Source organism: Pseudonaja textilis, chromosome 4 (assembly GCF_049901715.1).
Source record: "Pseudonaja textilis isolate UNSWEBS1 chromosome 4, rPseTex1.2, whole genome shotgun sequence".
Lineage (NCBI taxonomy): Eukaryota > Metazoa > Chordata > Lepidosauria > Squamata > Elapidae > Pseudonaja > Pseudonaja textilis.
In genome coordinates, this window is record NC_141993.1 from 36,185,694 (window position 1) to 36,210,248 (window position 24,555).

General features: G+C 37.1%; 2 protein-coding genes across 4 annotated transcripts; both read right to left on the reverse strand.

Annotated features, from left to right (window-relative positions):
• Window positions 1–1,966: 1,966 nt before the first annotated feature.
• BUB3 (BUB3 mitotic checkpoint protein) lies at window positions 1,967–17,374 on the reverse strand. Of its 3 annotated transcripts, none has more exons than XM_026704928.2 (8): window positions 17,139–17,374; window positions 14,216–14,410; window positions 12,478–12,547; window positions 10,818–10,969; window positions 8,885–9,043; window positions 7,863–8,040; window positions 7,059–7,275; window positions 1,967–2,233 (listed from the first exon to the last, which is right to left on the reverse strand). In XM_026704928.2, the coding sequence occupies exons 2-8, from the start codon at window positions 14,408–14,410 to the stop codon at window positions 2,224–2,226; spliced, it is 981 nt and encodes a 326-aa protein (XP_026560713.1). In that variant the 5' UTR covers window positions 17,139–17,374; the 3' UTR covers window positions 1,967–2,223. The 3 variants fall into 3 exon arrangements, with proteins under 3 accessions (XP_026560713.1, XP_087788694.1, XP_087788695.1); XM_087932568.1 differs by having other exon boundaries at window positions 16,764–17,159; XM_087932569.1 differs by lacking the exon at window positions 1,967–2,233 and having other exon boundaries at window positions 7,055–7,275; window positions 16,764–17,159.
• A 4,338-nt stretch (window positions 17,375–21,712) lies between these two features.
• On the reverse strand, window positions 21,713–24,323 carry HMX2 (H6 family homeobox 2). The gene is made up of 2 exons (XM_026704985.2): window positions 23,842–24,323; window positions 21,713–22,731 (listed from the first exon to the last, which is right to left on the reverse strand). Exons 1-2 carry the CDS (start codon window positions 24,122–24,124, stop codon window positions 22,184–22,186), a joined length of 831 nt encoding a protein of 276 aa, XP_026560770.1. The 5' UTR covers window positions 24,125–24,323; the 3' UTR covers window positions 21,713–22,183.
• Window positions 24,324–24,555: the final 232 nt, after the last annotated feature.

Here is a 24,555-nt window from a genome sequence, read left to right on the forward strand (position 1 = left end):
GAAGGAATTATTAGAATGAGCAGTATGATTCTAGGTTCTGGAAAGCCCTGTAATCTTTTCAGAGCTCAGTTACACTGCTCAGGAATCATTCTGCTTTACCTCATATAGCAAAACGCAAGTTTACTATGTATTACTCAACGTTGGTGACATTTTGCAGAGAAAATGAATTGCTCCTTCATAGAAGAAATGCTTCTCATATACATATATGCGTATACAACTTTATACTGCTTCTAACGGTTTTATCACTGTCCTACCAGAATTCTTTGCTATAGTACTTATACATTTCCATTTGCATAACACTTCCACTATTGAACCTGTAATAAATGAGTATATGGGTGCTAAGTCAGAAATAATTCCTAAATACTGAAAACACACTTACTTGGTTTGGAACCTGACCATTTATGTGTATTGGCATCTGATATATAGATCAATGTCTAACCCACATTCTCCTATTTCCAATTTCCCTGCTATTTGAATTTCATTGGCATTTTATTGACTTAGCACCTTTAAATCCTCCAATATATTTGCATCACTTTTTCTGTTTGAATTTCATTTTTTTGCCTCATTTACTCTTATTTTGGCCTTGTTTATGCCTCCAGTGAAGGTATAAAAGATTGCAGCAAGCCATGTGTAAGCTTCCTACAATATCTAGTAGTACTAATGCTAGAGTTTAGTATTAGAGTACATTGATCGGTTGACAGTTTCACAATCATTTTCAAAGGCTGCGAATTGTGGCAATAGCAAATGGCTGAAGAAATGGAATGCATTAATTTTCATGACTCATAAGGGAATAAAATGGAAAGGCTTTCTATTTCAAAAATAACCCTTGCTACTAAGATTTCATTGTTCAGAAAGTACAGAAGCCATACATTTCTACTTCATTAATCTGAAGACCATCTAGACAGACTACAGCTGGAGCAAAGCTAAATGTGACTTAACGGAATAAAGGCTGAAGTATGATTCATTGATAACTTTTTTAATGGAAACAGAATAGTTGATAGCTACTTATTCTTGAAATATATTTTCTGAATCACACAGCCAAGGCAGAAATTAACCATTAGGGTATTGGGACAATTACAGAAAGATAATTGGATGACCTGATGGTGATTAATAATAAACATAAGATACCAAACTTATTCTATAACTATGTAAACTATTACAAATTTTAGAACAAGAGCGAATAAACTTTATCACCAAAACACCTCTCTAAAAACCACTAATGTAATCTTAAATTATTTTGAAGGGGGAAATAAAAACGGCCAAGATATATCCTAAAATCAGATTAATAGTTTAAGCAATAAAGAAAATATCCGAAGCTTCCTCCCAAACAATAAAATTTCAGAAAAAGTCTCGAAGATGATTGCAGAGCTTGGGATCTACAAATAATTATTTGTCAAAATTTTCACATGGACTCTATGGGTTGATATTCTTAACAATCTTACTTTTAATTGCATATTTTATTGCCATCAGAATTTAGCTCTAGTTGTAACTGAAAACTGTTTCAAAAATTAAGAAAATTTACAAAATATATACACTATCCTGAATTTATTATATTTCAAATTAATATCCTGCAAAAACAACAGATTTGTAGGAACAAGTTTTATCTGATACAAACATCTATTGTAGAATTGGGGTGCTTGTTAAAAGACCAAGTATTCTTTTTTCCAAGGCAGACACTGATCATTAAAAGCAGCCATAAAACTTCAATTTAGGCTGTAAATACCTTAAACCTACAGGACATACTTAATTACAATAAAAAATCAACAGGGAAGGGTTAGAGTTAACATCAATCAAATTTAAGTTGCTTTGCTGCTTGAAAAATGTTTTCTTCTTCATCATATTGTTGTTGCTGCAATACAAGCCCAGTACACCAAAAACGATACCATTATTAAATTCAGGACTTAACATTTATAGCCACTGCACCTGAAAGTATGGCTTTTGGGATAGAAAGGGGGAGAGAGAGAGTGTGTTGAAAATATTTATTCAAACAATTAGGCCACCATTTAATCTATACAAAAATTCAACTGTCACATTTCAAAAGAATGAACTAGCTTACAGAAATATTTCAAAATACGGTGAACAAAAATACGGTAAGAATTCTTGGCTATTTTTTTTTTTAAAGATTTACAATATACCCAATGAAACATTATGACAACATTGAAACATCTTCATTTAATCCCAGGATTGGTTTGTTTTGCTAGAAGTAAAAGTTTCTGATCAAGATTAAGTTGACCTGCAACAAAGAAAGAGATTTTAGATATGCATTTGTATTTCTATAATATTCAAAATGAATTTTTAACTTTCTAAAGCAGCAGACCTTTATAAAATCTCAGTAAGATTTAGCATTTCCTCGTATTTCAAAATATGTCAAAACAGAATCATTATAAGAATTTTAGAAATGGTAATAGAAAAAGTAGGTCAGGAGCTATTGTTATTTTTATTATTGAATGTGTCTATTGTACTGGGTCACTATAAAATTTCTACCGCATCTGGCTGAAGAAAGGAATAAACATGTAGAAAAATAAATTAAACCTTCAGAAATTCATTTATAGAGAGAAACAAGTCCAAATAGATGCCTGTCTAAATGCATTGCAATTATGTTACAATTATTTTGCAAATAAACAGATACAGAACGCTCTGCCTTGTCTCAGCTCATTACCGATTCAAACAATTTGCCCTTCTGGGATCAATTGTTTACTAATAAATAATTGTTTGCAGCCACAAAATGATATTAAGTGCTATTCTTATTAGTTTTGCTTCTACATCCTGTAATAAGATTCAAAACTAGCCAACTCCCAAGAGTCTAACCTTAACCTTGCTGTTTTTAACAGCCCAGGAAATGATGAACCATCTGTTTCAGAAAATAATGGACAGCTAAGAGGAAATATTGTTTAATTGCAAATTAACCTCTTCGAAAAGCAGAATGAAGCATCCCTATAATTAGCAAGCACAACACAAGTATCGAAACAGCTGAATGTAAAGTCATATGGTTGTCTTCACTCCACTAAGAGTTTCCTATGTTAAATTCTCGAAATGCAAATAATTTACAGGAACACATCCATTAGAAAAAGTGCAATAGGATAAGTGAAAAAAAAAATTAAGCTGATTTTTTTGTACTCTTTGCAAAGCATAACAGATCGTACACAAAAATAAACTGACTAAAAGAATAAAATATAAAATGTAGAATGATTGTGATTGACATTTAAAATACACTAAGTCTAAGTCTTATTGCTATTGCTTCAGTGCTGTTTTGGGAGGCTGTGGCTGTCTCTATCATTTCTGACAGTATTTTTAAAGAAATATATCCAAGCACAGTAACAAATTTTCACACAAAAAATATTATTCAATGTTACCCTTAACTAAAATATTAAAACTTTCTTTTGGGGTCTCTCTCTATTCAGATTGAATATCTGTTTATATTAACTAAAAATGTAATGAACATTTGTTGGCACTGTGGGCTATCTTCAACTGGCTCCATTGTAAGGTGATATGCTGCTGCTTCAACAGAGTTCTGAAAGAATGTGACTTGAAATGCAATGCTACTTATTACATACTTGAGGCAGATCATGCACCTCAGTGGGAAAAAAATGTACACAATACTGAATTTCAGGACAGCATGCAGTTTTATATTAGCCTATGCAAACATCATCACTTTAATCCTTTACTGTAAACTGCCTTCAGGAATGGGTTTGGGACTATTTTTATTTTAGAGGGAAGGTGAGGCAAATATAATTCATTTTATAAGTCAAATAAATAAATAATCCTTGAAATCTAAACATTCTTCATCATTCTAGTTCTTTTGCTTGAGTGCTTTGCATCACTCTAACTGAACTGACTTTGGAAATATCACTGTAATAGCCATCCGTAAATTCTATGTCAAAATGCAGTAATCAGGTTAAATTTCGTACTGTGAGATACTTTTAATTCAATTACCAGTTTTAATAAGCCAACAGAGACAATGTGATTCACAAAGTCTCTTCAACAGACAGAATTTAGGAAGATGACTCAAAGCTTTCCCAATCACAAAAGCTCAAAATGTAGCCTAACTCTAAATTGAGAACTGTACATATCTCTTTTTTCTAATATAGTATTCAACTGTTCAGGTTTATATTAAGAGATTTATCTTTCCTACAGGCATTTGGCCAATTCTATACCTGCCCTACCTTTCCTTCCAAAAGGTCCATATGCCAATGGCAATCAGACACTTGTGGGCTAATGATAGCAATCAGTATCCTATTTTCAAACCTTACAAGCATATGCAATGCATGTTCTTATTTTAATATACACTAGAAACAATATAACTGAACAGCATTCATGATGAAAAAAAACCCTCACAATATAATTGAGAGTACATATGTGAAGCCTGTGCACATCCTCATTTTGTCTGTGTTACCAGTGGTGGTATAATTTTGGATATCAAAGGATTTAAACATTGTATGTGTGTATGTGTAATTTACACAACTGCTGTATCTAATTCAGGCCCAACATATTAAAGTTGAGAGCTGACACATGTGCAAAAATGACAGTCAATAGCTTGAAAATCCCACATAATTAGTTTTGCTTAAGGTAGTGATCTTTGCTTCTTCAGCTTCATTTTAAAGCAATAAGCCAGAAATATGTATGACTTTGTACAATAGCTCATTCAGAAAGAATGAAATTTTGGGACTTCCGGTTTGAAGGGCTTCGGCGACAGACAGAAATTCGCGATCGTGCATGGTTTCTGACTGGGCTCGCCGCTGGAGCGCCCCGAGCCGGCTGGTTTCGTGGCTAAGCCATCCCGTAGAGGTGGTGAAGAAGGGGGAGACTGCCAGCAGGGTTGAGGAAAGCCGCATCTCTCCTCCTCAGCTGGCCATTACTCCCTTTCCTTAAGGCGGTTGTAGCAGTGGTCAGAAATGGCCAGCACAAAGGAGAACTCGACCGGAAAAGAATGTGCAGAGGAAGATAAGAAGTGAAAGTTTTGGCTGACCAGGTTAAATTGTAAAAGCAACAACTAAGGTACCCTGGAATTTAAACTTACAAAAAATAACATCGCTCCCAAAGAAGAGTCGGAAGCAGCAAAGGAAAGTGAAAAGGGAAAGGTTTGGCTTTTTTTCCCTTCTCTCTCCTTCCCTAAACTGACAATTAAGAGACTTAAATAAGAAATCGGAAAAATCCGCTTTGACATCAATAGGCAATTAAGCTGAAAATAAAACAAAATGCCAAAGGGATAATAAAGATTTCTGCACATTAAAAATTTTCTTTTTCATAAGCAGGAAGGGAGAGAAAAAGAATAAGGGCAGCATCTGGAAGAGGGAGGACACTGCCTGGAATTAAAAAGAATCTACAGTAAAACTTCAACAAGACTTCTAAAAGATACATTTTAACTGAAACTTTGCAACTAAATAGTAACCCCAGGAAGAGAAAGTGAAAAAAAAGACCAAAAAAGAAACAGCTTGCGTGTATTTGAATTATTTGGTGATCTTTGGATTCTTGGTTATATTTGAATGGCTAAAATCAATCGGGTGGTTATTTAAAAATTTATACAATGGCACCACTTCTGGATGAATTGAAAATGGAACTTAAAAAGTACAAAGAAGATGCACAAGAAGGGAAGGGTTCTTTTGGCTTCGTTTTTCAATTCTTAGAAATGGAGATTTGGAACTATGAGAAACAACAAGAAACAACTGCAAAACAAGAAGACTGGGACAAAAAAGATGCCATCTTGATTGAACAAGCAATTTTATGTGGGGAAGAAAAAGGAAAGGGGGAAAGAGAATGGAGAATTTAAGACTTAAAAAAACAACCAAATAAAAGAAAAATAATGTGAAAAATAAGTATAATACTAGAAAGCAACAGAAAAGGGGAATGCAGAAGAGAGAAATAGAGGTAGAGAGACAAGAGGGTAAAAAGGGGAGAGAGAAGAAGAGAGGGAAGAAGAAAAGGAAAAGAAGTTACAAAGGACTGGAGCAAGATATAGAGAAACAGGACCTGTTTAGAGATAATGGGTGAAAATCTAACTGAAAAAGGGATTCTGTAAAGGTACAATAAGATTGTATTGTTATATTAGTAATAGAAATAACTTTAGAAAATTGGAAACAACATATGATTAAAATGAGGGATAAAATAATTAGTGTAATTTAGTGAAATGTTTGTGAACAAAATAAGTGAAATAAAATAAATGAGAAAATTGAATTAGGAAGGAATGGGAACATTTTAATTAGTTAATGTTTTATAAAATATAAGTGAAGAGGGGGGAAATTAACTATGGAAAGCTAATAATTGTTCCCATAGAAGTATGATATTTAATTGAAAAGTAATGTTAAAGATGTTAAGACTTTAATGAATATTAATATTGATAGAATTGAACTGGAATGGAATGTTGTTTTAATTATATACATTTATAATTTTTTTCTTTTTTTAAGAATACAGTGTGTATTTTAAGAATGTACCAAGCAGAATCCGAATGGAAGTTATGTATTATATTGAATGTTACAACTTTAGGGAAAAGATAATAAAGGCGTCATACTCCAATCAGTAACTACAGGAGAAATTTTGTTTAATGAGAAAAGATTATTGAAACAGGACAAAAAATATAAATACAATGATTTGAATTGAGATGAGATAATTAAAATAAAATTGAGAAAATTAAAAGAGGGGAGAAGCTATGCAGAAAATGTAAAATAGTAATAAGATATGGAATAGAATATAAAAATGAGCATGAACCTGAATTTGTGTCTGTACGAAGAAATGTAACCCGGCATTACGCTACTTTCAAAAAAGATGTTTTATTTGTATTTTTTTTCTCTTTGTGAAAACTCAAATAAAATTTACAAAAAGGAAAAAGAAAGAAAGAATGAAATTTTGACCTCCTTCCCTAAAGCAAATAGACAATTTTATCCCTTAGTCATCTAATCACTTACAGATATCTACAGTTTGGAGAGAAGAAAAAATTAATTCCAGTCTTATGGTGAAAATGTATTTTCCACAGTAATCATCAATGCTGTTTATGAATTAAGGAAAATTAATAGATCCTGGAATAAGCACTAAGAACATTTCAAGTATAAATGGAACATACTTACTTGGGTTTTGTCTCTGCATCAGTCACTTGGCGAATGTAGATACCATCTTCAGGATGTTCAATGTCATCCATTTCATACATATATGAGGATGCTATTGCAAGAGTAGTCCCATCATTACTGAAAGCTAGTGAAGCTATACTGGTAGGGTAACGATGAAATTGGCAGAGTCTTTTTTTGTTGAACGGATCCCAAATATTGACAAAGCCATCAGAGCCACCTACAAATAGACATGTAAGAAGGAATTAGGAACTAATTAATATAACTATTAGGAACTAATTTTACATTCTTCTGTAACCTTATTGAAAACTTGTAAGGTTAGTGCAAAAAGTTTTATTAATTTTCTTTATAAAAAGAGAACAAAAATCCAGAAAAGAAACAAGCCCAACAATCTGAAATCAGTGCAAATCAATCAAAGTTCAAAAGGCATTACACTCTGTACATTTCCCCCCTTAATTTAACAACCTGAAATGTTCAGGAACTGCAGTTATGGCCAATTAAAAGAGGTTCAGGGCTAAATACTAGTCCAAGGCTTTACAACATCATAGATCATAAATACAAAGATCATAAAATGGTTCAGGGCTTGCTGGAAAAAGTTCCAAGCCACTCCTCATTACACAACTCTGGACAAGTCAAGTTGCTGAATAGAACAGTTCTGGAAGAAAAATAGATAGAAACCTATGTATGCTACTTAGCTATCAAATAAATAATAAAATGGATGAAATATTGCATATGAAACCAGGATCACTACCCATACAAATTAGGTCTGAATATCTAGTACCAGTGATACAATAAGAAAACAATTACCTGTAGCAAATGTGTTATGGACATTATGAAAAGAGATGGCATTGACGGGGTAAATCTGCTCAATGTTATTCTCCTTCAGTCTGTGGCATTTGAAAGCGTATTTTTTCTTCTGTACCTCCAAACTTGGATCCAAATATTCAACTGCAACCCGACCTTCTATGGAGCTTAACACATAACCCTATTGAACACACAAAGATCCTTTAGTTATTGTCACAAACAACTACATAAAATTTTCTTTTGTGTAAATACTTTTATCACATTCTACATTTGTGCATTTCAATTGTGAATTGTGTACCGTGGAATAAAAGATTCCAAAGGTAATTGGAAATAATTTCCTACTTCATGTCTACTGAGAAAGATTAATTCAGAAATCTTGGAAACAGAAATATATCCCAAAACCTTTTCAGAAATGAAAAGCCACCTCAAAGACTTCATTGGGAACATGTTTGCCCACAAGTAATAAATGAAATTAATTCCTTCACTGTATTAAAAAAGAAATCTATTTCTAGGATTTACTATTTTTTAATCAAGAGCACAATTTGTTTCCTTCTTTTTTCTTCTACCACAAGAAAATAAGAGAACAGAAAATAATGATTAGATGCTGCATAGAATAACCATCAAAAATAATAATACAGTAATCAAAACAAAGACTCTCTTGTTTCAAAATTAATTTTCTTCATCGTGTTGACAGTTCCAGGAAAACAGCCAATCTAGAAAGGGCTCCTAAGCAAGTCGTTTTATGTACTTTCTGAAAGCCTAACTGTTAGAAAAATCAAGCCATATTAAGCATGATACTGTTCCAATATTTGCTGTACATTAATTGAACTGAATTCCCATACACTGGGATTAATCAAATTTCTATACTAACTTCAAAACGACTCTGGGCATGCCTAGACACATACAAACAAAAAGAAAAATAGCAAATTTAAAAAGTTTCAAAAAGCTAGGCGACAGCTAAAGTAACAACAGCATGTTTCATGCCACAAGCTTAAATCTGAAACATTGCTATACAAGTTAAATACCTGTTTGTTGGGAAATGCTCTGATGCAACGGGTTTGATATTTAAGACTTGATTCTCTTCTCTGCTGAACATAGCCCATGTTCCGTAAGTCCCACACCAGAACTCTTCGACCAGCTGTTCCCACTATCAATCTGTCACCAGATACAGACAATGTATACACCTTGAAAAAAGAGGCAAAATATTGCATTAGTATACCTACTTTTAATATCCGGGCTGCTAAAGTTTGGTATACCAAGAATCAAATCTTTGCCAGCATTTCAAAGATAATTACATATGTGCTTTCCAAATATAGGCCCAAAGAGGAAAATACTTGTCCTCAGCTTATGATCACAACGGAGCCCAAAATTTATGTTGTTAAGTGGGACATTTGTTAAGTAAATTTTGCCCAATTTTATGACCTTTCTTGCCACAGTTGTTAAGTGAATCGTATTTGTTAATAACATGGTTGTTAAGGGAATCTGGCTTCCCCATTGACTTTGCTTATCAGAAAGTCACAAAAGGTGCTCACATGACCCTGCAATTGTCATAAAGATGAACTAGTCTGAATTTTTATCACACTACCATGGGGATGCTGCAACGGACAGGTGAAAAATGGTTATAAGTCACTTTTTTCAGTGCCATTGTAACTTCAAACAGTCACCAAATGAATTGTTGTAAATTGAGGATTACCTAACATCATAAGTCTCATTCTAAAAAATATATAAATTAAAAAAGACAAATTTGGCCAAGGATATTCTAAGGAATTTATCCTATTATAGAAATGTTCAAATTAATTTTATCTATTTAAATGAAACATCTAATCCTAATCTTATACAATAACATGCATATAGCAGTTCCCAAAGACAACAAATTAAGACTTGATCCAATTAATAGTAAAGCCAAAAAAATAAACTATATTACTATGCAACAAGCTTTGGTAATGATATTTCATTACTGCAAAGATAGCCACATAAAAATATTTTCATACAATTTCAAATTCCACCACACATTTAATATCTTGATATTGGTGACAGGATACCCAGAACTGACAGGTGATCTTTCTCACTGGTTCATGTGGAAGTGAAACAAGAGAACCACCCCTAAGGAATTCTAGAGATGGACCCAAAATAGGCAAAAGTCTGATAAGGATTTAACTAAGGGATTGGGGGGAAAGTGTATCTAAGGAATACTTTTTATGCTAAGTATTGTACCTTGGGTAACTAATTATATTACTGGTTAATGCAAACTAATTTCTTTAAGAATAGAAACAATACAATGTAGAATAGAACTCAGAAATGGAAATTTAATGTGCAAATCAAATAGCTTAAGCCATGATTTTCTTTTATGTCTGGCATTTTAGAGCTAATCAATATACCTTAAGAGATCCACTTTGGTCTACTTATTCAAGATATTGGACTAGGAGCAAGGAAATTGTGAAAGCCAGCTGGGTGATCTTAGACCAGTGTCTCTCTCTCAGACTTAGGAAGAAGACAATGGCAAGCAACTTCTCAACGTGCTACCTAAAGAACTGCATTGATTTTTTTCCGCATTTAGGGATCAATTCTGACTAACAAGACAAAACAAACCTGCAAACAAACAAGCATTCTAGCCAAGGGTAAATCTCCAGTTTTCTCCCATTTTCTCCTGAACAGGAAAAGGAAATTTCACAATGTGTAATCTCAAAACAATAATCTAATCTGTTGCATGCAAACCTAACTTTTCCAGATGAACATTCTTGAGAATACTGAACATTTTATTTTTCCTCCAGATCATACTTGTTTGGAACATCCAGATATATGTTCCATTCACAGAAAATTAAGTTTTCCACATCTCTATTGCACTCATTATTTAACTCACTATGCAATTATATGTTTATTGATGTATATCTATGGTAATCAGTAGAATTAATCCATGTTGAAATGATGTACAGCACTCTAAATAATTTAAGAACTAACCTTTTCAGGCTGAGAAAATGTTCCTGCATTACAAGGTGTTCTTGGATCCCATAACTTGACTGTTTGATCCCAACTTCCTGTTACCATTACATTCACTTCTGGACAATATTCAACACATCTTATAGGAGCATCATGATTGCCAACAAGATTTTCTGTTTGGAAAAACAAATGCATTTAGCTTTACTAGATTCAGGGATAGTGAAATGTAATAAAAAAAGATTAAGGCAACATTCACACACAAGTATCAAGGTTTGACAGGCCATTCATTAATCTATGTAGATGCTGGGGCATCCTTTAAAGAATGCTTGATCCTTTAATCTTTGCAACAGATATACACTCCTGAAGTGTTTAATGTAGACTAATAGGTATCAACTCACTAGTTCAAAGAAGCTTAGCAGGGAAGTTGGTGCACATGCAGAGATTTTCAAATGAATAAAAGAGAGTTACGCGTTTAACTGCTGGACACAACTGAAAATTCTAATCCTGAACAGCTTATCAGGAAGATCTAATAATTGGTGAATGTGACATGACCGCATTAGTTCACGCCTTTGCCACTATTTAAGATACAAAACAATTTCAACAAATCTTTGTTCTTCTTCCTACATTACTATTCATTTTATCAACATAGTATTAAACTGTTTAGAAGCTTTTATACATGATGTTTAATACAATTTTTAGTTTAAAATCTTTTATTGCTTTAAATAACTGTTTCCTTCAAAGTTGCAGCCGAGCTTTCCAAAAACTTCAATTTATGCAAACATTCTATGGAAAGTTTTTATTAATTTATGTCATAATACTTCATTTCATTCAGCTACTCTACTTCCAAATATCTAAGTGCCTGATCATAGTTCCCAATAACACAGGTAAAAATAAATTATCAGTTTTTAAAATAATGAGGATGAGCCTTGGAAGATATACTCTTAACAAATTACATGTGTTGCAATTATATACTATACTCATGTACTTAGTAAGCTACTTTCTTCAGATTGCACCATTAGCCTCCGATTTTAAAAAAACTGAGAAAATCTGTCATGAAAAATTTTCAAAGAAAAATTCAAGTAAATACAAAGTTTATTTTAAAAAAGTCTTTGAAGGTTCCTCTTTTGTTTTAGCTGAAAGAAGTTTCGGGAACAATTTAGCATAATTTGGAATACCAATATGTCAAATAATGGGGTACACATGGACATGGTATTTTGGTAATTTATAGATGAGTGAATGCCTATTTTCCACAATCTCAGCAAATAGATTATGAGAAGGAAGCCTATGACATTAAATTGCCACAAATACAACCTAGAAAAGACAGACTAAGTGAAACAATCACTGTCTACAGTATGTGACATAATATTGTCACTTCACGCTGTTTTGTTAGACAAATGAATAATATAGTATTTAAATAAAAAATGGCAGCTAGTTTTATAGAGAAAAATGAAACATTTTCTTTAAAAAACTTCTAAAGCAATAATTTATGAAATTTGGCCTGATTATTTTTCTGTTTTGTTGAATTATATTGATGTCCCATAAGTTGACTCAGAAATAAGTACCAAGGACTGTATGGAAATTTACTCTCAGATAATAATGGATTGGTGCCCTCTTCGTTCAGCTATTCAAACTTATTCTATTTTCTCACTGTAGACTCTATGACACTATCATGCGAGTTTACCTTGATCAGTGTTCAAGTCGTGCATTTTCAGCTGCCTATCTAATCCTCCACTCCAGGCATGTGTAGGGTCCTTCAAAACAAAGTTATTCACATGTTCTATAATTGCAGAATAAACACAATAAAAGCCACTTTTTCCTCTGTTATATATAAATCTGTAAAGTATATAAATGTTGCATGCATGTGAAATTAGTAGGTTGCTGTAATTGGGTTCCCGTGTTATTTTATGGTAATGCCGACAGGACACATAAGCAGAAAACATCAGAAAAGATATGAGGAAGGAATAGCTCAACTCAGTGTCAGTAACTACTTTACTAGAGATGAGTTTATTTTCAATCAGTAGCCCAAACACACTGAAAACTAAAGATTAAAATGTAAGCTCTCATTCAATACATTTGTCAACAATATTAATTGGATTAAGGTCTATCTGTCTTTGTGTCAAGAGTCATCATTTTAGGATTAAGTGCTCTACAGATGTCACACTTTGATTCTGTCAAAGTTTTGAGCTGTTTGCTTTTTTTCTTCCCCTTACCAATAAAGCAAATTGCCCAATTAAAGGTTCTGGAAAAATTAATTATCCACTATTTATGTAATTTGGGCTACTTCTAATAAAGTCAGCAAACTACATCCAGAGGTTTTCCTTCCATGGGCTAACTTTGCTTTGTATGTATCAAGGTTATTGTATTCAAAAAATACTTAAGGTTAACCTAAGATGCAACAATTATATGAGAGAGAACAAATTATTGGTTATGAAAAGTTACATAAGTGATTTCTGACTTAGATGTCTATTAAAAATTGTGCCCAGGCCAATTTTGACTCATTACCTGTCATTCAATTTTATTTTGATTTACTGTATTGTACCTTTACTTATTTCAAAATCTTCAATACAACAAGCCAATTATCTGGGAGTCACTTAAAGATGCAAAGTAAAAGGGAAGATTGGAAATAAGGCTATTCTATCACCCCTATTAAAATGAGGTCTTAATCATCCTTCAACAATCACCTGGCAACAACTGTTCCAACATGCTACACAATTAAATAAGGGGAAAAATTATTCCAGCACCTCTGAAAAACCATTTGCATTGTGTTCTTTCTTAACTATCAATTAGTTAAGAGTAATGCCACCAGACTAAAAAACAGAAGATCAGGAACAGGTATAGATTTCAGCTTTTAGCCCTTTTAAATTGTGGCACTCACTCTTCCTGCTACCTAGACTTTAATAAGGAAACAAGAAAAAAATTACAGCTGAACATTGTGGCAACTAATATGAAGAATTTTGTTCTTCTCCAATTCCAACTCCTCATCCTTGTTCTTTATGTCTTGTCTTTGGGTAGTTGAGTTTATTATTTGTTATCTATAATCAGCCCAAAACTTACCTTTTTTTCCAATTTCCCAAGTTACAAAAAAAAATTTGCTATTATTATTGTAAAATATCTAAACCAATTTGAATATGGCACAATACACATATAAAGAAAACCACCAAAATTATGCTAATACATAACAAACTTGATTCATATTTTCTCCAATTAATAGAATGCTTGGATAAAGAGTAGGCCATGTAGAAGTGCAAAGATTTTTGACGATAATATACTATTTCCAGAAAGGAAGAGTCTACATATGTGCAAAACACTAACACATTTCAGAAGCCCAAAGTTCTGATCACCTATTAGATGAACTAAATATTTCCTTTGTGTTTTCTTGGTACTTTCAAATTTCAAAACATGAGGAGAAAAAAACTTACATAAAAAGCACAGTCAAGTACTGCTCCAGTATGTTGATACTTGAGTCTCATGGTGTTAGCAGGAACATCATACAATCGAACAGAAGTGTCCCAAGAAGAAACAAGCAAAAACTGAGATGTGTTTGGATTGAATTTCACTGATGAGATTCCATCTTCTGGAGGCTGGTTCAGCTTAAATTCATTTGATCCAGTCATCTGATAAGATTGTGCAAAGTTAGATGCATATTTTTAAATTATTGCTTAAAGTTTCTAGGTAAAAATGTTTGGAAGTGCAATTACTATTATTTAGTCATTTCATTATAAAATTCTTAACTATACGATTACAACATGCCCCTGCTCAGTATGAAATAAATTGAAGAATTTTGTAATATTGCTATATTTACATTTCATGTTAATTTTTATGAATGTAATTTCATATTATGCATATTTGTGGCAGTGGAATCATGGGTGCTCCCTGAGGTTAGTTGTTTGCTAATATGCATGTTAGTGGTACTGATGACGTTACCTAGTTGAATAATAAAACATCTGCAAGCAAACAGCCAAACTCAGAAAGTACCACGGACTCCATACCATTCAATGCTGAGCTACGTATATTATTTTCCATTGGTATAGGTATGGCATATTTATGTTGTAAAAAGTGTTATAATTGATTTAAACAAAAAAAACAAAAATCATTCTAGCTATAGATAAGTTTTCAAATGCGTTAATCATTTTTATTTATCTTAAATACCAAGACTATATCAGTTACTAAAAAGGCAAACATAAGTTATTATTGAAATTACTTTTACTTTAATAAAAACAGTCCAGCATTATCCTACATATAAAATTTATGAGGCATTGTCTCTAGTAATAATAGTATCTGAAATATTATTCTGCAGCTTACAACAAACCTGCAAAGCAGTCCAGTTTTTTTTTAATTTTTATTGGTTTTTAAAACAAACATAAACAAAAAAAACATAAAAATATCAGACCATCTTCCATATATGTACATAAAGTGTGCTGGTTGATTTACAAATTGTTTTGTGCTTCCATTTCGCAGTCTTCAATTACAATTACATTGTATATGATCTCATATTTTCAATTCAATATTAAATACATTGGTATCATTATTAATCAATCATTTGACTATACTTTTATTCATTCATGCTTTGAAAAATAATATTTTACTTAATTTGTTTTGTGACAATTCATATTATCATCCCAAATCTATCCTAAAAACATTTTGTAGGTATAATAAGAATACTTATATATTTAGTATTTTCTAAAAGTCTACATATTTTGTTATTATACTTTATTGTCTAACCATAAAGCAGTCCATTGTTAATACTGTCAGTCAGAGATGGAAATACAGTTGACCTGAATTACTGTTCAAATCACCAGATTCTTTTCTGATCAAACTCAACACCCGTTACTTTAGAAATCTTGTCCAATTTGCTTTTTAAGTGGACAATCCAGTACATGCTTATCTGACAATAAGCCCAAATGAATTCACTGCAATCATTTATTTATATCTCGCCTTTATTATATTAAAAAAAATAACTCAAGGCTGCAAACATATCCAATACACTTTTGGCCTTCTTTTGTCCCCACAACCACCTGTGAGTTGGACTGTGTGTGTGTGTGAGACTGGCCCAAGGTCACACAGCTGGCTTTCATAACTAAGGTAGAACTAGAGCTCACAGTCTCCCACTTTCCAGTCTAGTCAACCACTAGACCAAAGTGACTAATTCTCATAAAAAGAATTAAAAGGGGGAAAAAACAGAAAACCAAGTAACAAAGTACAGATAAACAGAATTGGACTTTATTTTTTAAAAAATGCACACGCATAGCAAGAGGTCTTGTCTTTGATACTTTTAGTAGTGGTATTACCAAATCTGGCCTATAAAAACCTAGATCCTACCTATTGTAAATGACAGCAAAGTCTTAATGCCTGGCTGCCATCTTGTAATTGTCCAGATGTTTACAACCAGCTCTAGTAGCCCTTCAGCTCCTCGACTTCAAATTCAGTGCTTTTTCTTCTAAAGCTCATCCTGTCTTTTATCACTGCGGATCAACTTTTTCCTAATATGAAGATTCTGGAAGTGGTGGTCCTAAAATTTCTAAAGGGCTTCAGATGACAAAAATGTGTCATAGCACACTTTTATTACAGTGACTGATCAGAACAGCTGCTTTAGCTGTTCTGATAGTCCTTGACTTACCACAACTGAGTCCAAAATTTGTTGCTAAGTGAGAAATTTGTTAAGTGAGTTTTTCCCCATTTTACAACTTTTCGTGCCACTGCTGTTAAGTGAATCATTGCAGTTGTTAAGTTAGCAACATGGTTGTTAAGTGAATCTGGCTTCCCCATTGACATTGCTTGTCAGAAGATCACAAAAGCTGACGACATGAGCACAAGATACCGCAACCATCATTAATGTGAACCAGCTGTCAAACATCTGAATGTAAATCACATGACCACGGGAATGCTGCAATAGTCGTAAGTGTGAAAAATGGTCATACCTCTTTTTTCAGTGCCACTGTAACTGTCACTAAATGGACTGAGGCCTACCTGTACACCTTTCTCGTTTATCAGAGCGCCCATGATCCACCGCAGGATGCTGGTGATCTGCCTGGGTGGCCTTCCTACCGTCCCCATAGAAGAAAATCAGCCCGTTGAATACTTTCCATGCTTACTTAAGCGGCCAAAGACTGCCCTGACTTAGGCAGCCTTGAAGGCAGGAAAAAGAAAGGAAGGAAGGAAATCATGATGCGAGGGAGGGGGGGGAGGGAAAGAAAAGCGGAAAAGAAAACCGGGGCCCTCAGCTCCAGTAACGTGGGGATGGATCAAAAGGCCTACTTCGTTTCTCATAGAGCCCTCCCTCGATTTGAAGAGACTTCATAGGTAAGACTTCCCCCACCACGAGGGTTCCCCACGCACACTTACTTTGTCCTCCAGCGTTACTCCGAGCGACGCCTCCCGCGCCAACCGCTCTTCCACTCCAGACCAGACGCAGGGTGAAGCGCGCGCGCGCAAATCCACCGGGCCGATCCTCCCTCCCAGTAGCCTCAGCGCCGACAAACGAGCTCCTGGCTTGGGATTGGCTGGTTTGAATAACTCCGCGGCACGCACGGGCAGACCCGCGCGCTCTGTGAAGCTAAGACTACAAGGTCCGGCATGCAGTGCGCTCCAAAGCTTCTCGTCGGCCGCTTTTGCTTTTGAGCGGGGGGGGGGAGGAAAGTGGGCGTTTCCCTTCACGTCAGCTGTCTCGGATCTAAGATCTTCGTCTCAAGCGGCGCTGTTAGCATCGGGACAAAAAGCAACTGAGAGAGAACTTTTAAGGAACCACCACCGATTTAAGTTTGCGGGTGTTTTTCCCCTTCGTCGGGGCGATCTTTGGACTTTTAAAAGGGATTCAAGCCTAAAGATGAAGTTGTGACTAACACCTCTCGAGTGCAAAAATCCGAATGATCGCTAGGCGGCAATAAAGATTGTGTATCTGTTGGCTGCGATTTTTTTTTTCTTCAATCGGAAAAAAATCCGGTCGCCCAGGTCAAACCAATCTACCTACCCTATCTGGCAGGTGCATGAAAGGGGGAGCATGATTGCAAAGCTCCTTAATTCAGAGAAGCAGAGTCCTGAAAAACGGAAGGGAAGCACCACTACAACATTTATTCTTCTCTAACCAAGATAAAAGGACACTTTATCAAGATGCTCCCATTGGGGAGCAAAGAATTCACATAAAGCAGCTATTTCTGTCTGACTAAACCGCCCCTCCCCTCCCACTTGTGATCAGAGGGTCCCCTGATTTTAGTCAGAATTCGGTTCAAAAGAACGAGTAGGCCATCCGTTTGCCATCCGATCATTTAAAAATTCGTAGGCAAATAGAACCAGTTCTATTCTTCGGTGTCTTCCTGCAAAACACCCATTCAAGCCACCTTTCGCCTTGAGAAGCCCAGCATTTCCAGCACAGCCAAAAGTCTATCCAAAGCAGAAGAAAATAATAGAGTGGCACAGATTTTTTTATTTCCCCCGCGAGGAATTCATTTTTCCTATTATACCTTTTCAAAGCAAATCCTACTTTTCCTTTCATTATGTCCTGGCTATAAAATAAACATCTCATTGGCTATTAATACACTTGTCAATTTGCTTTCCAAAGAAGACTCTTTTTAATCTCTGCTATTAATGTGTAGATTCTTAATAAATCGTATATGGGCTACGTTTGTTTCTCCGAATTTTCACATTTTTCTCCCCGTGAAACTATTAACAAAAGTGTATTATCGTTGGTAATAAAAATGTAGCTTTTAAAAATTCCTCTCGTGTTTTGAGGCTTTTGCGAAAACCTGTGGTTCCCTAATTAAATAGAATTAACTGATTGATAGAGTTTCATGACCTATGTCGGGAAAGGTGTTAATTCAGATTGTCTCCCCCCTCCCCCCCCCACAATTGATTTAAAAACTTGGAAAAAGGTTTCCGCATGGAAAGGCAGCAGCTCAGTGAGCCTTAGTGATTGTGGATGAATCAGGACAACTCACATTTACAGATAGATTAATTATAAAGGCGCTTTAATGGGGGAGGGGGAGGGAATCCATCATCTGCAAAGAAAGTTATATAGCTCTTCCTCCCCAAAGTCTGGCTTTGTCACTGATTCAGAGGGAGCGGTCATGGCTTTTTTTACTTTCTGTAGCTTTTGGTCATTTTCCTAAAAGCTTTAGATCCAAAGTGTTTAATTCTTTATCACTGCCGGTCTAGCCAGCACAATCAGCTCTCAGGTTTTAAAGTGCGAGGGATTCATCTGCGATGTGGTCTTGCAACAAGAGATGAGCATCTTGCCTTACTTGAAACAATATTTGTTTTGATTTAGACGGGTTCGATCCTGAAAATTGTGGCTCTAGCCGGTGTATATATACAGAGACAGACAGACAGACAGACAGACAGACAGACAGACAGACAGACAGACACACACACACACAGAGAGAGAGAGAGAGAGAGAGAGAGAGAGAGAGAGATCCTGCTGCTATTCAAGAATTAATGTCTTGGGATAGAAGGAACATATGTACTGTGAGTAATGGGGAGTGGCAAATTAAAATGCGACAAAAATGCAGTCAATTTATATAAAAACTCCACTTTGAGGCTTCTGTTTTAGATTATGATAAGGGAGGGACATCTGAGTAAACACAAAGGATTGCTTCCTTTAAGTGATTCCTTTATTTGAAAATCTGAAAGCGGAGAAGAGTCCAGGTTAAGACCACAGAACTAAGCACACATATTGAAAGCATGTCATATTCACAAGATCAATAGCCGTTCTGTAGGACATCCTTTCTCTGGAGGTAGGGACCCTAAACGAATTCATTCCGAAGCGTTAGGCTTTTATAAATTCAATTATCCTCAAAGCAAACTGTTTAGCAATGTTTCGCCTATATCTATTGGAGATAGTCTGAGGCTGAAAAATACATTTCCCAGGCTCTAAATGAATGTTTTTGGTTTTTTATTTTTTGCTAGTACTGAAAAACCTAGAATTACAGCTGATCTACTATCTAGTATTTACCATTTGTTGTGGGGGGGACATGGATTTAATATGAAGCATCTCAGTAGCATGTTTTATTTGTTTGAGCAAAGAGAGATTGGATTCGACTTTTAAATATTAATTTCCCCCAAAATGCATACACCGTTGAGGATTTGGAAACTCTTAATCCCCCATCTTTTTAAAAAACATCGTGAATGTAATTTTTAGATACTCGGTGCATTTTCAAATAGCCTTCCCTCTTAAGATCCGAAACTAACCAAGGAACAGGTGGCTGCACTAAACCACCTAACGACTCCTGCAATTTAACTAACACTTGATGAACCATTTGCTCTTTTGGGGTTTTTTTTTTTTGTTTGTTTAAATGATTAGCGGTCTCTTTTCTGCACATCCGAGGCTGCAGGTGTTTTTCAGCGCTTGGGTGAACTCTCAGATCAATCACGGGTGGGCTATAATGTCACTTTCTGGTTTTTAAAAGGCCTGGTGAAAGTACTTTACCTGAGATTGTGGCGTTGAACAGAATGCGCCTCAAATTCTGAAGAAAGCCCATTTCCGGAAACACTTGTCAATTCGGATTACTTAATAGAGAAGGTAGTCCCCTCCCTTTTTTCCCCTTTTCTTCAAATAAAGAAAACCAGGAACCGCTTCAATCCAGGAGCGATTGAAATTTTCGCATCTGCTGTTTATCAATGGAACTTTCCTTTACATTTCAATGGGGCGATACCTGTTAATAGCAGTTGAAAATGACCGATCTGGGGCACAGAAATAGACGTAGATGCTATCGTGAATATCAATAGGCTGGCTGAAAATAGCACGTTTAAGTCATCCGATTGTGCCATTCAAATCAACTGTCATCTTTAACTGTTCATCCTATTGATTTCAAAAGGTAGCTCTTCCAACTGAATAGTTTATATTAATCCAAGATCTACACTGAGTTTTTTTCCCCAGAAAATGATCCACGTCAGAATCCTCTAAGTTGCTCTGTGTTGCTTAAATGATAAATTCTCTAAATTCTGATGTGGATTCTATATTCTCTAAATCAAGGAATTAACCTAGGTGAGATGGAAAAGAAAAGAAAACCATATAAATAAAGGAGATCCAATTTCAAACAAATTCTATTTGGATGAAATAGATTGGGGGATTTAAAAATCAAGAAGGACTGCTGAACTGAGCACGCAGCCAAAATTGTTAGAAACAAGATTCCTAAATTTAATCCACCAGGGACCTTGAATCACAAAATGTAAACAGATTGTTTTTAGAAGAACGCTCTACCTTTTGTAACCCAGCCAAAATAGCTAATTGTGAAATATCAACCCTCGAGCGAGCATTCAGTATTTATCAATCATGTTGCTTAAATGATAAAGAGGATTTTAACAATTTGGTCGTGGAAATGTCTTCTCAGAAGTAAGACTTCTTAGACGTGCACAGTACACTTCGTAAGTATAAGGCATGTGTGTCCTCACAGAGATGCTTCCAAGAAGACAAGTTCATTGAGCCAAACAATTAAATATTGCTACCTAAGAAATCTGAAAGAGGCAAATTGCGTCTCATTGTCCCCCCTCCCCCACCCACACCTGGGTCTATGGAAGCTGTGTTGTAGGCCATGTGAATTCCTAAATAACTAATATTTCACATTTGCCTTGATCAAGGCCCGCCTACAATTGATTTCCAAGTAATGCTGTCGGACTTTAGAACACCAACGATTACTCAAAATTTTCTGGTTGCCCTCCCTCCCTCTCACCCCGATCCCCAAAAAGGAAGCTCTTTATGCTCAGAGGAAACTTTTCCCCAAGCGCCCAAACTTCCCCCCAACTTCCAAGCGCTTTGCCAAGAAAAAAGCCAAGCAGGCTACGTCATAAGCAATCTAGCCCAAATTAGCCAACGACGCGTTAAAATTCTTTTTATTTTCTTTAAAAATATGTACAGGCCCGAAGTTTGCCTCTCTTGCGCCACCCCCCAACCCAAACCCAACCCTTTTGTTTTGCTTTTCTTTCTGCAAGGTATAATAAATACTCGGGGTGAAGCCGGAAGGGTGGGAAGAGCCTCGGGAACGGTAGTGGGTTTCTTGGCTTTGCCTACCGACACACGAAGACTTTCTTCTCCCCATTCGGTTGGAAAGAGGAGGCCCCCCCCCGCCCCTCCCAGCAGCAACAAGCCGGCTTAGCTACGTCTGGACCAGGAACGAGACCAAATAAGAGAAGGCGGAAGTCATATAATTCTTTCTCCAGCCTAGAAAACAACCAAAAGAAACCACCCCAAAGAGGATTCCCATAAATATTTCAAATATATATATATATATATATATAATATAATATAATAGCAATGAATACACATGGTGTATTTCTTAACAATGCCAAAAGCACAATTCTTCTTTCCGATCAACAACAGACTGATGGGTGAAGAAAAGGGCGCAAGGGCGCGTCCTGGGTCGGAGCCGGTTGGCCTCGCAGGTCGTCTGAGTCCGGTCTCAGTAATCGAGCTTATTGTAGAGGTTGTAAAGAGGTAAGGCGGAGAGGTTGCTGCCGGGGTAGTATAAGGGCGCCGGGAAGGCGATGGACCTGGGCACGGGTACCCTGAGGACGGAATTGTCTCTGAAAACCAGCGGCATCCCCACCAGAGTCTGGGCCGAGGCGTGGGCCATGTTGGCCGCCTCCAGTTCGGCCGAGAGCTGCCGCTTCCATTTGTTCCGCCGGTTCTGAAACCAGGTTTTCACCTGCGTCTCGGTCAGTTGCAAGCTGGAGGCCAGGCAGGCCCGCTCGGAGCTGCTCAGGTAGCGCTTCATGTCGAAGGTTGACTCCAGCTGGTAGACTTGGCTCCGCGAGAAGACCGTGCGCGTTTTCTTCTTGGCCGAAGCGGCCTGCCTCTCCGCGCCGTCCCTTTGCCGCTCCGCCGAGCAGGCGGGCGAATTCGGAGCGAACGGCTTCTCTTTCTCTTCCTGAAAGTCCGGCTGGGATGGAGAGAGGAAAGGGGGCGTCCGGTCGGAACCGAGCGCCGCGCCGGTCCCCTTGGAACTGCCTGGAGTCGAGAGGAAGAGAAGAAGAAGTGGGCAGCGATGCCGCGGTTGGTCCTGGGCGGAGGAGAGGAGAAAGCCAGCAGAGCCCACCCTTAAATAATACACACTCCGGGGATGAACCTCCGGGGCTACAAATATTGTCTGTCTCTACCTACCTACCTACCTGCCTGCCTACATCAGAGAAAGGGGGGGAAACGCATGGATCTCCCTACTCCTTCATCTCTTCAGGGTTGTGTAAGACATCCTACTTGTAGCTCTTCCTGGACTGATCCAATGCAGCTCGAGACTCACGAGCCGAGTCTTATTTGCCGCATCCTGTTTTAGATCCGTTTCTACTTTCTAGAATCGCGCAAGCTTTCTCCCAGGCGTCCTTTTCTCGGCAGGAAGTCCCACCGCTTTTTGGACTGGGGTTTGCTCTCCTCTCCCTACGCCTGCTTTGCCCTGGGAGCTGCGGTCAGTTCTTAACCAACCAACCCTTCAGCGCTACAGAGCTCAGAGAAGCGAACAAAAGGAATCGAGTGGAATTTATTCGAGACTCTCCTTTTCCCAATGAATTACGAGGGCCGGTTGTGTTGCTTTAAAAAAAACACTACACCTTTAAACAAAAAGTCGGAGCTCGTCTGCAGGCTCCTCGCACCCTTATTTTAGGAAATGCCAGAAAAATCCAAAGACATAGATCAGGAAAAAAAATGAGAGTGGTATGATTACATACAGTAACCAGTTTTTTTAAAAAAAAAATCGCTGGTCTTAAATCGTTCTTTAAAGGAGGGAGGAGACACCAGAGACAATTATTGAAATTATCACGACAAAGTCACGCACACACAGAGAGAGAGACGACCCAAAACTGTATCCCCACCCCCATCCCCGGATCCCTCAATTTAACCCACGGCTTTCTCTGAAGAGTAAGAAGATTAGAGAAACAGATTTGTGGAAAACTCTAAACTGAAAGTTAAAAAAACAAACCAACCCAGACTGAGCTTTTGTTATTACCCTCTCCGCCTTTATAAAATAAGATGCACCTAGAGACCATTCTTCCTAATTAGGAAGCAAAGGGTGCTTCTCTGCGCCGCCACCGCCCCCTCCCCTCCTCGCCATCCCGGGCCAATACTTACTGAGACACGTGAAACTGAGAGGCTGGTGTTTGTGGCACGTTTCTTCCACGGCCTGAGAGTCGGAGCAGAAGCAAGCGGGATGTTTCCAGGTCTCGTCCGGCTCTTCTTCTTCGGAAGAGACCGACAGGGTTCTCTTCCTGCTCGGCCAGGCGGAGGCGGTCTGCTTGGAGCTGGGCTCCCTGCCTCCTCCCGAGGTGCCGCTGCCTAAGATCGACTGGATGGTAAAACTGGAGACGGGAGCTGCCGCAGGACACCCCTTGCCGGCATCTTCTTTGTTGCTCATCCTGGGCTCATAAGAAAGGAGAGAAGTCCACCGCTCGCGTTAGAGAGGCGCGCTGGGCAGCGGGGGGTCAAGTCTGGGCGTCCGCAGAGGCTCGGTCTGCCTACCCTGGCTTTGGGGAGACCAGTTTGGGGGGCCTTTTTTTTTTGGCGTGCCTCGGCAGGTTTTCCTTGAGCTTGCCGAGTCTGAATGCATGCTCCTTTCTCTCTCAGATCTCTATTGATCTACGGACTGCGAGGTGGCGGGGCTTCATTTGCATGGAGGTTACCTCCGCCTTGGCCAATCACGAGCCGCCAAGCGGCCCCGGAAAGTTTCAAAATTCTAGATCCTAGACAGACAGCTGACTGCAGAACAACCGAGCTCTCCTTCTCATTTCAACCGGGTGCGAGGCTCTACTACTACTACTACTACTACTACTACTACTACTACTACTA

Coding starts and splice junctions, on each gene's coding strand:
- BUB3 (XM_087932568.1), bottom strand. CDS start 16,850: ATGGGGACGGTAGGAAGGCCACCCAGGCAGATCACCAGCATCCTGCGG. Junction 12,548..14,215: donor TACTTGACTGTGCTTTTTAT/GTAAGTTTTTTT, acceptor TTTGTTTTGAAG/GACCCTACACATGCCTGGAG. Junction 7,276..7,862: donor CCATAACACATTTGCTACAG/GTAATTGTTTTC, acceptor GTCTATTTGTAG/GTGGCTCTGATGGCTTTGTC.
- HMX2 (XM_026704985.2), bottom strand. CDS start 24,124: ATGAGCAACAAAGAAGATGCCGGCAAGGGGTGTCCTGCGGCAGCTCCC. Junction 22,732..23,841: donor TCTCAGTTTCACGTGTCTCA/GTAAGTATTGGC, acceptor TCTCGACTCCAG/GCAGTTCCAAGGGGACCGGC.